The sequence below is a fragment of the Pogoniulus pusillus genome, chromosome Z, assembly GCF_015220805.1.
Source record: "Pogoniulus pusillus isolate bPogPus1 chromosome Z, bPogPus1.pri, whole genome shotgun sequence".
Lineage (NCBI taxonomy): Eukaryota > Metazoa > Chordata > Aves > Piciformes > Lybiidae > Pogoniulus > Pogoniulus pusillus.
In genome coordinates, this window is record NC_087309.1 from 100663327 (window position 1) to 100675540 (window position 12214).

General features: G+C 41.7%; 1 protein-coding gene across 5 annotated transcripts in view; it reads right to left on the reverse strand.

Annotated features, from left to right (window-relative positions):
* The window catches only part of COMMD10 (COMM domain containing 10), a 139167-nt gene that overhangs the window by 82887 nt on the left and 44066 nt on the right, over positions 1-12214 (reverse strand). The window contains exon 6 of one of the 5 annotated variants that reach the window (XM_064140111.1): positions 165-242. The exons of 3 other annotated variants lie outside the window; for them this stretch is intronic. In XM_064140111.1, the coding sequence (XP_063996181.1) occupies positions 198-242 (45 nt within the window). In that variant the 3' untranslated portion in view covers positions 165-197. Of the gene's footprint in view, positions 1-164; positions 243-7766; positions 7854-12214 lie in introns of those variants that run through there. One more of the 5 variants, XM_064140112.1, reaches the window with a different exon arrangement.

The following is a 12214-nucleotide window of genomic DNA, read 5'->3' on the forward strand; positions in this document are numbered from 1 at the left end:
TATTTGCTACATGACTCATGCTAATAACTCACACCTAGCTGCAAGCCACAGTCTAATTCCATCTATGCCAGTGCAGTTTTTCCTGTAGCACACACTAGAGATGACTGAAACATTTGTGGTTATTAGAAAACACAAGGACATTTGTTTTGTTTAATTTTCTAATACATTTCAGGGATCCATTTTGCAGGGTAGCTTTACTAACACACCTGGTGAGCTTCATTCACCAGCCTTTCTTCCAACTCCTAGAGAAGATAAGGCACACTCAGGGTTTTGATAGATTTACATGGAGGACAAATACACTTCTCAATTGCCAGCAGGAGAAAGGATTTTTGTTTTGCCTTATTTCCAAGGTTCACCTCTGCAGTCACAGTTTGTTTTACTGCTTTTGTGTTTGCTATGAAGGACACTTGACAACTGTTGACATGGGTACCTATTCACGCGCAAAAAAATGCCATTTAAGTTAAGCAGTATTAAGATTTAGAGTCCCTATCAGTAACTACAAAATAAAAACATCTCCAGCATTCTAAGAACAGCCAAGGAATTTCAGTCTCATGCTTTGCTATTCCTCATAATGCTAATTGCAAAGGTAATGTTCTTGGTCAAGGGATTTTCTATCCCTTTCCAAATTGGTCTCCAGGCTCCATGGAGCCCACAGACAGAGTAACAGACTGGTAAGTAAACAGAGTTTACCATCACTCACAAATTTGCAGTCCTTTACTAAACAGGTGTTGATCTGTTGGAAGGTAGGAGAGCCCTGCAGAGGGACCTGGACAGGCTGGATGGGTGGGCAGAGGCCAAAGGGATGAGATTTAACAAGGCCAAGTGCAGGGTTCTCCAATTTGGCCACAACAACCCCAAGCAGCACTACAGGCTGGGGACAGAGTGGCTGGAGAGCAGCCAGGAGGAAAGGGACCTGGGGGTACTGGTGGATAGTAGGCTGAAGATGAGCCAGCAGTGTGCCCAGGTGGTCAAGAGAACCAATGGCATCCTGGCCTGCATCAGGAACAGTGTGGCCAGCAGGACAAGGGAGGTTATTCTTCCCCTGTACTCAGCACTGGTCAGGCCACACCTTGAGTCATGTGTCCAGTTCTGGGCTCCTCAATTCAAGAGAGATGTTGAGGTGCTGGAATGTGTCCTGAGAAGAGCAACAAGGCTGGTGAGGGGCCTGGAACACAAACCCTACAAGGAGGGGCTGAGGGAGCTGGGGTTGTTTAGCCTGGAGAAGAGGAGGCTCAGGGCTGACCTCATTGCTGTCTACAACTACCTGAAGGGAGGTTGTAGCCAGGTGGGGTTGGTCTCTTCTGACAGGCAACCACCAACAGAACAAGGGGACACAGTCTCAAGTTGTGCCGAGGCAAGTCTAGGCTGGATGTTAGGAGGAAGTTCTTCCCAGAGAGAGTGATTGGCATTGGAATGGGCTGCCCAGGGAGGTGGTGGAGGCGCCATCTCTGGAGGTCTTCAAGCAAAGACTGGCTGAGGCACTTAGTGCCATGGTCCAGTTGAGTGGACAGGGCTGGGTGCTAGGTTGGACTGGATGATCCTGGAGGTCTCTTCCAACCTGGCTGATTCTACTCTATTCTACTCAAATATATATTTTGTAGTTTTATTACAAAAACACAACAAAACAATGTCAGAAAAGTTCCTTTGGTCACCTCATCACCTCACTCAAGTTTCTGTTAGTACATGACTGTGTTCTACCTTATACTCTCTGAAAATGTGCTGGGGGGGGGTTCTTAGATTCTCTGTGGAGCACTCATCTACCTGGGAGGAGATGAGTCTCCTTCTACTACATTAGTTTTATGTGCCACCTTCAGAGAATGGTGAGTACACAGCTGAGTCCTTGTAATAGATTCAAGACTAGAAGGAAGCCAATCAAGCACTCTTCTTCTCCTAGGTGTATAATTTCAGTACCTGGAATGTGTGCACTGCAGACCCCAAGGATGTTATTCTGCTTGGTGTCTTAATGACAGCAAAGCCTGACTGTAAATCAGAACGCTCATAATCAATTAGTGCTCAGGCAAAAATCCAGGACTTCTGAGAGAAACAATCAGCAAAAATGAAATGGTAATTTTTACACAGTTTAAGTCAATTAAACTTGAAAGAGATTTTGTGGGACGAACTAAAAGACACTCTTCTAGCCCAAAGGCTTTCTTCTTGACACATTCCAGATACTTCTACACATTTACAATCAGAAAAGAAGTTAGTATTCCTTAACTAAAAAAAAAAAAATACAAAGAGCAATTCAGAAAGAATATTTTAATGGAAGCTTAAGAATTATATGCGAATGATAAGGAAATGGCAGTTCCATATAACTTATATTTAAAAAAAAACTTTGTTAGCACAAAGCCAAAGAATAATTTGATTTTCTAAAGCTCCAAGGTGAAATGAAGATGTTAACATGTACATGTTGTACACGTACAATGCCAATTCCACACAACCCTGAAAACAGGAAATGTGCATTTTTATACACACGTAATAAAGTATTTTGCTTTTGTGCTTCTAAGCTCTTTTTGCAGTTTCACAGACTGACTTGTGTTTGGTTCACAATTTATTTTTACATAACTAAAGAAGAAAACAGTAAGAAGCTAATGCTGAAAATACATTACTGAAGTGCTTCAGAAATTACAGGAAGAAACAGAATGCTGATTTTTTTCCCCCTCTGAAGCCACTTTGCTATAAAAAGGCAATAGTCTCTCAATTCTGCAAGTTTTGAACATCTTAAAAATAGTCACACTGATGAAAACATTCAAGTTACTTGAACAAATTCAAAGCTCAGCTATGTTGGATTGGAATGTTTTGAAAACAGTCTTACTGCAGACAAAGAAAAGAAAGGATTTAGAACAAGTATTGACAACCTGCTGTCTCACTGTGGTGCTAAACTTACAGTGCTGCACTTCTCATGCTCAGCACCAATAACATACAAAACAGAAGCAGTAGATGCCTTTTATTGGCTCTGAGGGTTTGGAGGTTTGGTTTGTTTAGTGGTTGGTTCTGGGTTTTTTTTGTTTGTTTGTTTGTTTGTTGGTTTGGTTTTGGGAGTATTTTTTGTGTTGCTGCTGTTATTCTCTTCCTCTGCCTTACTACTTCCACATACAATTGAAAGATCTGTTGTTGGTCTGTGGATCACATCCCCTCAAGTAAAAGATGTGTCAAGGTCTTCTCTTGAAAAAGCAGTAAACACAAGCATACTGATTCTGTCCTAGACAGGCATCACAGGCGTCAGTCTTAAAGTCAAGAATGGCTCCAAGTTCTTTGTGGCTCCCTCAAGGCCACATACGAAGCACATGATTGCAGTTTGAAATGGTAATGCAAATTTTAAAGCAACTCCACTAAAAGAAAAAAAAAATCAAATTATGTTACACTTGAATTTCCAAGAGCCTTTTCAGCATGACTTTTAAGATATCAAGTTGAGAACAAAGCATTGTGTCATGTGGCATAACACTTCTCACAGTGCAACACCTCCCTGCATGTTAATCACCCTCAGCTTTACCACAAAAAAAATCTCTGCAGGTTCAACTCAACTTCAGTCAGCCACCTCTCAACTGACAAGGTTCTTTGCTCCTCTGTTGCTGCTGTCCTACTGTCTCCACCTCCTCACATTTTGTTTCATAGACTTCTGTTCTGCATTACACCATTTTCAAATACCATTATGTCAGCATCTCTGCTTCTGGCTGGCTACAGTACCCTTGGCAAATCAGTGCACTCCAACAGAGAAGTTCCTTGTTGATGCAGGAAAGAAGCTCACATGAAAAGGTTTAGCATCAAATGTTTCCTCTTGTATACTGTCTCAAATACATCAGTATTTGGAAAGAAATTAAATAGTACAAATTTTGATATTTAAAAATTGGCTATTCTGGATCTTATCTACATTATCTTCAAACCATTTTGGTCCTCATCAGGAAGACTTTCATTTTCACTCAATGTGGTACGAATTTAGAAAGAGGAAATAACATGTTCATGCAAAACTTGTTAGATGTTAGACTCCAAAAGCACAGACAGAAATATATTCCCATTCAGGAACTGAAATTGTCTAAACACTGCCTTAACATCTTTCCTGAATTTGTTTCATTCCATCCTATCCCTTTAGAAGCAGAAGATATCCTGCAGCACAAGAAGCGCTTTAAGGACTGAAGAACAAAGGATATCAATCTAATGAAGGACCATAATGATCTATTATTTAATCAACTATTGTTCAAAAAGAAACAGAAGCAACAATGAAATAAAAAAAAAAACAACTAGTTATATGATGGCAGCACTTGAAAGCCCGTATTAGAACTTCTCAGACATAGCATCAACCCCAGGAATTCTGTCCCACTTCATTGGCAACTCTGCTATGTGAGGAATTTCAAAGACACTGGGGAATCTGTAGCATTTCTTTGAAAAGATTACATTGTGCTTCTTCCTATGAAGACAGGATGACAAAAATTGAAGAAGGAACACGAATGTGAAGATGCAAAGTGAAGAAACAAAGAAGAAATAGCTCAAGAATTATGTTTCTTTGCTTTCATAAGGCTTTTCCCAAATCGACAGATATCTCCCCTCCTCTAAACAGCATCTTCAAATGAACCTTCTCTTACTGAGTATTCTTAAGATCTTTTAGTATTTGTAGGCACTACTTGTAATCACAGAATGCACTTTGTTGGAGGAAGTGACCCTCAAAGGTCATCTTGTACAACTCCCCTGCAGCGAGCAAGGACATCTCCGACTGGATCAGGTTGCTTAGGGCCCATTGAGTTTGACCTTGAATGTCTCTAGGCATGGGGCCTCAACCACATCCCCGGGCAAGCCTGTTCTAGTATTCTACCACTGTCAATGTAAAGAACTTCCTCCGTATGTCCAGCCTAAAACTACCCTGCTCCAGTTCAAAACCATTGCCCCTCCTCCTATTACTACAAGTCCTAGTTCTAAACAGTCCTTCCGAAGTGGATAGTATGCTCCTCAGTCTCGTGAAGAAAGTAAGTGCATCCTTTAGTGCTGAAGTTCCTAATCAAAGAGATAGATGCTGACCACAGGGACCTACAAATGTGGTCCTTGGCAACTTGTTTGCTGTCAGACTCCAATCTCACAACAAGACATTGCCAAGCAAAGCATCTCCCAGCTCCTCATTTCTGTCCCTGATGGAAGAGAGGACAGAGAAACAAACCAGTATGTTCAGCCTTCTTTAAAATCCTATTGCCTGCCTCCACGTACAAGCAATCTAAAAAACCAGCAATAAGGCATTACTGAAAAACTTAGTCCTTAATCTCAATTTTGCTAAAGAAGCACAGCATTAACAAACACCACTTACAAAGCAATTCTCATAATATTTGACTATATGCACAGCAGAAACTGTCATCCCCTACACAGAGACAGTTATGAACTCACCAAGGAAGCATCACAGTGCAATGTTCTGTTGCATTAAGACTCACTGATGTGGCTCCATCTCATGGGCTGACTGGACAATGTAGTTACTCTGACTACATATGCAAGCACAAAAATGTTGGTCAAGGGGTCAGAAAAAGATGTACACTTTCCTTATATACAAGTTTCAAGCTAGGCAAGCATTTTCCTCAGCTTTGACTCTACTTTTGATTTTGTATTGCTCTTTTGTTATTAGAAGGTTTCAAAATGTATTCTTACTAAGAGGATCTGTCTCAATACAAGAAAAAAAGGGTTTTTTTCCTTTTTCCCATGAAATCTGTTTTTATTACTGCCTTGCCAGCATGCATGCATTCCTAGAAATACTTCTTTGTTATTTCATTAATAGTAACTTTATACAATCATACTGAACAAGATGTGTTCAAGGGCTGTAGGCCAGGTTGTGCGTTTTGGTTTTCCTGTGAAAGAGGTCATATTTCATGTATTTTAACCAGTGGAAAAGGTCACTTGTCACAGCAGCAGCTTTTAAAGTTTGTTAAACATCTACACAAAGCCAAGTGGCACAAATTTGGATGCCACACAGTCCCAGATAGCAGACTTCTGTCATTTGTAAACATAAGGAAACAAAAGGAGTGAAAATTGCCACCCCTGCATACAACTGAGATGGTGACCTACCCTCCCTCACCTGAAGCATAACTAGAAAGGCTGTCACAGCATTGTTACAGATACCTATTCAATGCCAAGTGCACAGCATTGACACTATTTGACAGCATGTACTGTATATTTATTGCCTCAAGTGGGACAGATGCTAGCAACACAGGAGATGCTCACTTTGTACTCTTCCAAGAATGTACACTCTGCCACTCCAGGAAGCCAGATTTGGCAATTAACTTGCACACTGACAGAAAAAAATAGCAAAAGTAACAGGAAAGTGATCCTAGTGACTCTGCACAGAAAATACAGACCAATCCAATTGCTTTTAAATTCAGAAACATGCTATTAACCTACAAAGCAGCTTGGTTGGAAGCTCACAATCACAGAGAGGACCACTTCCCCATGATAGTACCATTCTGTACTGAAATTCACAAAACAATGCATTTAAAGATCTGACAAAGGAAAAACAGAGCAGAGGGGACAATCACAAATGTAAACTGAACACAGAAGAAGCAGCCTAGGCTACTGCTCTTAGTAGGCATGATGACATGCTTGTCACATAAAATACTGAACTAGTTTGCAATAGTCTACGTAATACACAGAGCTGCTGGCAATGTGTCAAGCCACAAGGAACTGGATATAGCTCTCATTCCCACCACGTTTTAATCACAGAACTGTTGACGTTGGAAGAAACCTCTGAAATCATCAAGTCCAACTACTTGCCTAGAGCTTGCAATCCCACCACTATTACTAAGCTGCTACCACTAAACCAAGTCCCTAAGCACCACATCCATGAGTCTTAAATATCTCCAGGGTATGCTTCCTGGGCAGCCTGTTCCCATGCTTATAAATAACCCTTTCTGTGAAGAAATGTTTCCTAATATCTGACCTGAACCTCCCCTGGCACAACTCAAGGCCATATCCCATTGCCTGTCATGTGCTGAATGAGACAAGAGACCAAATCCCACCTCGCTCCAAGCTCCTTTAAGGTAGCTATACAGGGCAATGAGTTTGTGTACAGAGACAATGGTGAGGGAAGAAGCATTAACAGGTGCAGGATGGACAGTGCAAAAATGGTCACGTAGTAAGCTGTGGGAGCTGACCCTGGCAAGATGCAAATGAATATCAGCTTCCAATCAGCTTCCTTCGACTGCTCAGTAAAAATACTGTAAAAGAACCTGTAATTTCCTAACCAAAATTGAACATTTGCACATAATGTCCTCACTTTTTAGGAGCATAAAAGAGAAGCTATGTTCAAATGCTTCAGACATCTCAGTTTTGGTTTCTGTGCCTAGCTCTACTCTAAAAAGAAAGCCTGAAATTACAGCAAAACAGTCACATTCTGAAGCAGAATTTCAGAAATGTTCAACCATACAGTTAGAGCCCATGTAAATTTACCACTATTGTCCCTCTGTCCTCAGACACTTGGCAGTGATGCTTCTGAAAGGTAAACTGCCACATGATGTACATTGAAGAGATATGGCCAAGGACCAAGTCTCCTGAGTTCTGTGCAGATGCTTTGACTGGAAATCTTCACCTGTACTCAACCAGTATCTCTCCCCATTCCAGTGAGGAAGATGGAGTTATGACCACTGCAGTCAAGACACTGAAGGGAAAGCAGGAAACTGTTCCCAGAGCACCTTCCTGGCTCACTGCCTCTTATGACTGGGGAACTTGCTATTACATTTTAAAAGGTCAGTGTACAATCACAGGAGACAGCTCACCTGAAGCTCCCCGCTCCAGCAGTGGCCTGCTGACTCTCAAGATGATCCTGACCTTCATCATGTAAATATACTAGCTGCTCAAATGCAGCTCTGTGTGTCCACTCCAGAACAGATCCTCTGGTAAGGGAGTTTAAAAGTTTATTGAAGAGGACAAAACCAATTAGAATTTTTTTTAACAATCCAAGATTTGACATGCAAGAAAGTTAAGAAATGGTTAAAGTTAACTATGCTAAATATTCCCAGATTTTAGCAGTTATTTAAATGTTGAGAACCATATATGAGACTTTGGCCCAACTTCCTTTTTGCCTTTCAAAAACTTAAAAAGGCAAAATCACACATATAGACTCACAGAATTGTGTTGGTTGCAAAAGACCTCCAAGATCATCAAGTCCAGTTGTTGACATTAACACCACTACAGCCATTAAACAATATCTTGATGGGCACATCATGATACATGTCTTTGGACACCTCTAGGGATGGTTACTCCACCATCACTCTAGACAACCTATTCCAATGTCTGGCCACCCTTTCAGCAAAAATGTTTTTCCTAATATCCAAACAAAACATCTCCTGGCACAATTTCAGGACATTTCCTCTTGCCCTATCACTTGGTAGTAGGCAGAAGAGGACAGATTTCATCTCACCTTTAAGGCAGCTGTAGAGAGCAAGGAGGTCACTCCTCAGCCTTTTTTTCTTCAGACTAAACAACCCCAGTTCATCAGATACTCCTCCTAAGAATTGTTCTCTGGACCCTTCACCAGCCTCACTGCACTTCTCTGGAACTGCTCCAGCACCTAAATGTCCTTCTTGTAATGAGTACTTGAGGTGCAGCCTCACAAGACCCAAGCACAGAGGCACAATCTTTTCCCTCTTCCTGTTGGTCACACTGTTCCTGATACAGGCCAGGATGCTGTTGGCCTTCTTGGTCACTCACGCACACTGCTGGCTCAATTTCAAATGGCTGTCGACCAGCAGGCCCAGGTCCTTTTCTGATGGGCAGCTTTCCAGCAACTCTGCCTGTAGCACTGCATGGGGTTGCTGTCACTCAAGCACAGTAGCCACCACTTGGCCTTGTGTGTGTGGTCTGACTACAGGCCGTCAACACAGTCTGTCCAGATCCCTCTGCAGAGCCTTCCTATCTTCAAGTGATCAACATTCCTACCCAATTTAGCATCATCTGTAATCTTACTGAGGTGCACTTGAGCCCCACATTCAGAAAAGAGAACTGACCCCAGTACTGAGCCCCAGGGAATGCCACTTATGACCAGCCACCAAAAGGATTTAACTCCACTCACCACCACTCTTAGGGCACAGCCATTCATCCAGTTTTAACCCACAGAAGTGTCCACCCATCCAAGCTATAAGCAACCAGTTTCTCCAGGAGAATACTGTGGGAAACAGTGTCAAAGGTTTTACAAAAGTCCAAATAAACAACATGTTGTTAGAACAACAGCCTTTCCCTCATCCACTAAGCAGGTCACTTTGTCATAGAAAGAGATAAGGTTCACCAAGCCCTTCATGGACCCAGGCTCACTAGGTTGCCCTGCACATACAATGATCTGCTGCAGGACTTCCCTGGCACAGGTTAGACTGACAGGTTTGTAGTTCCCTGGGTCCTCCTTCCAGTCCTTCTTGTAGATGCATGTCAGTCAGATGGACCTTCCTGGATAGCCAGGACTGATGTTTACTAGTAATGATGGAATGACAGAAAGTGATTTGGTGAGCAGTTCTGCCTCAGCACCCTTGGCTGTCTGCCATCCTGGTTCATAGACTCGAGTATGTAGCAGGTGACTTATCATCTCTTGAATTACGGGGGCTTCATTCTGCTTCCCATCCCTATCTTCCCACTCAGGTGGGCTGGGTATCCAGTGAACAGTGGTCTACTACTAAAAGCTGAGGCAAAGAAGGTATCGAGTACCTCAACTTCTTCCTCATCCTTGAACACACTGTTCCCCCCCACCGCATCCAACAAAGGACAGATATTCTCCTTGGTCCTCCTTTTGTTGCTAGTGTATTTGTAGAAGCATTTCCTGTCCTCTTTAACAGCTGAAGCCAAATTAATTCTCAGATGGGTTGTGATTCTTCTAATTTTCTCCCTGCACAACCTTATTTGTAGTCCTCCTGAGCGGCCTGTCTCTTCTTCTCAGGACCATAAACCCTCCTTTCCTCCCTAAGCTGCAACCAAGTCTCTCTATTTAGCTAGACTGACCTTATTCCATGCCAACTCATCTTTCAGCCTTCGGAGGACAGCTTGTTCCTGCACCTTTAAGACTTCCCATAAATTACTTGCTAAATGTCATTTACTTTCAGCTCTTCAGTTCATTAAGAAACATCTTTCAGCATCTAAGGACAGTCAAATAGACTTTAAAAGCATGTAATTATACTTAGGCTAGCAATGAAATGCTTAAAATTATAGAACTCAATTGCATATTTGTAAATATCAATTCCAGCCTGCAGAAGGCAGATATTATACACAACTTCAGTTTCAGGATTGCTTTAGAAATGTCCATGATTCAACTGCATTTGATGTTGAAATTGGTATTATTTCATCACTACACACAGTATAGCTATATTTTCAAGGAAAAACAATTAATACTCTGTCTAAATAGGCAAAAGAAAAAAAAACCAAACCCTATACAAATAAAATAACTGGAATAAGTAGGCTTACTGCAACTGAAGATCAAAAAAAAATGATCTGATACCACTGGAAAAAAAAATCAAGACTAATTCAATTAATTTGCTTCATGTACATGGAGATAAAACATGACAAAAGTTATTTAGGCAACACAACATTCAGCAAGAAAACAAACACCCCCAAATTTATGGCAACTCTAAAAATGTTCATTTAGAGAATATTATCATCAAATCTGGCCTTAAAAAAATACCCTACAGCAATACTTAAGCAAAATGGATTGAAAATACTACATTTTACAAATCAGAAACTAGCTATAGTGAACTCCTAGCCTACAAGATTTTTTAATGAAAATAATAAAGACTTATCACAGGAGAAGAGTGGGATCATATCTAGGATACAATATGCCAGCTTACAGCTAGACTTTTCAGAAGCTACACAGATAATCAACATAGGACACTCACAGACTGAGTGACTACTCTTACACTCTCCTGATCAACTCCCTTCTTAGAATATGCTTCATGCAATTTAAACAGAAACATAATCATGGTGTTTACAATCTAATCCATCCACTTAACTTGCAGAGGTGCAAAATACACCACTTGCATCAAAATACTTAAATAATTCTTATAAAAAAAAGTCTAAGAAGTTTATGCAGGTATGCTTTTTTTCATGCACACACACACACAAAAAAAGGCAGAGGAAAGGAAACAGTGGGGAAAACAGGAAATAAAACTCCTGCCAGTCCTCCTCAGCAGCTCAAGTTCAACCAAGTCAGTATAGCTATTTACTCTATGAAGAAAATGGAATAAAAATATATTAAAATTACTAAAGAACTGCTTATGCTGGATAGCAAGAACCCATTTCATAGAATCATAGAATCACAGAATCAATCAGGTTGGAAGAGACCTCCAAGATCATCCAGTCCAACCTAGCACCCAGCCCTAGCCAATCAACTAGACCATGGCACTAAGTGCCTCAGCCAGGCTTTTTTTGAACACCTCCAGGGACGGTGCCTCCACCACCTCCCTGGGCAGCCCATTCCAATGGCAAATCACTCTCTCTGTGAAGAACTTCTTCCTAATATCCAGCCTATACCTACCCCGGCACAACTTGAGACTGTGTCCCCTTGTTCTATTGCTGGTTACCGGGGAGAAGAGGCCACCCCCCCACCTGACTACAACGACCCTTCAGGCAGTTGTAGACAGTAATAAGATCACCCCTGAGCCTCCTCGTCTCCAGGCTAAACAGGCCCAGCTCCCTCAACCTCTCCTCATAGGATTTGTCATTTGTATTAGATTGTTTGTCTGTTTCTTCACAGAAATTGTTCATTCTGCTTACAGCACAAAAGCTCCATTGCTATCTGTGCCCTTTGCGGAGCCTAATAAGCAGTGTTTCAGTACACAGCACTGTTTAACACAGGAATGAAGGCAGAAAGTTCCCCCTATCCTCTTCTCATCCTTTCATAAACCTGACAAAAAACAAGAAACCATATAAAGAAAAGGTGAGGCACTGCAGTCAGGCTAGGCAGACATGCATATTGTATTCTCTTCTACATGCAAAAGGAAGGAGCTATCCAAAAGCAGGGATTCACAGTGGGAATCTGTCTTGTCGAGAGCTCGGTCAAGGCAGGAATCTCCCTTGCTCTATTTATGCCTTTCTAGGCAAAGTCCATTTGCCATTTTACACTGGGCACGAAAACCCAGCCAACCACCAGCCCAACTCCAGCACAGGCTCCCACATGGGTTAGCGCATGTGCGGAAAGGAGAATCCTGATGTTCCCCCTTCAAGCCTGCAGGACAAGGTGGGAGTGGGGGGAGCAGTGTTTGCTCCTTCTTCTCCTCCC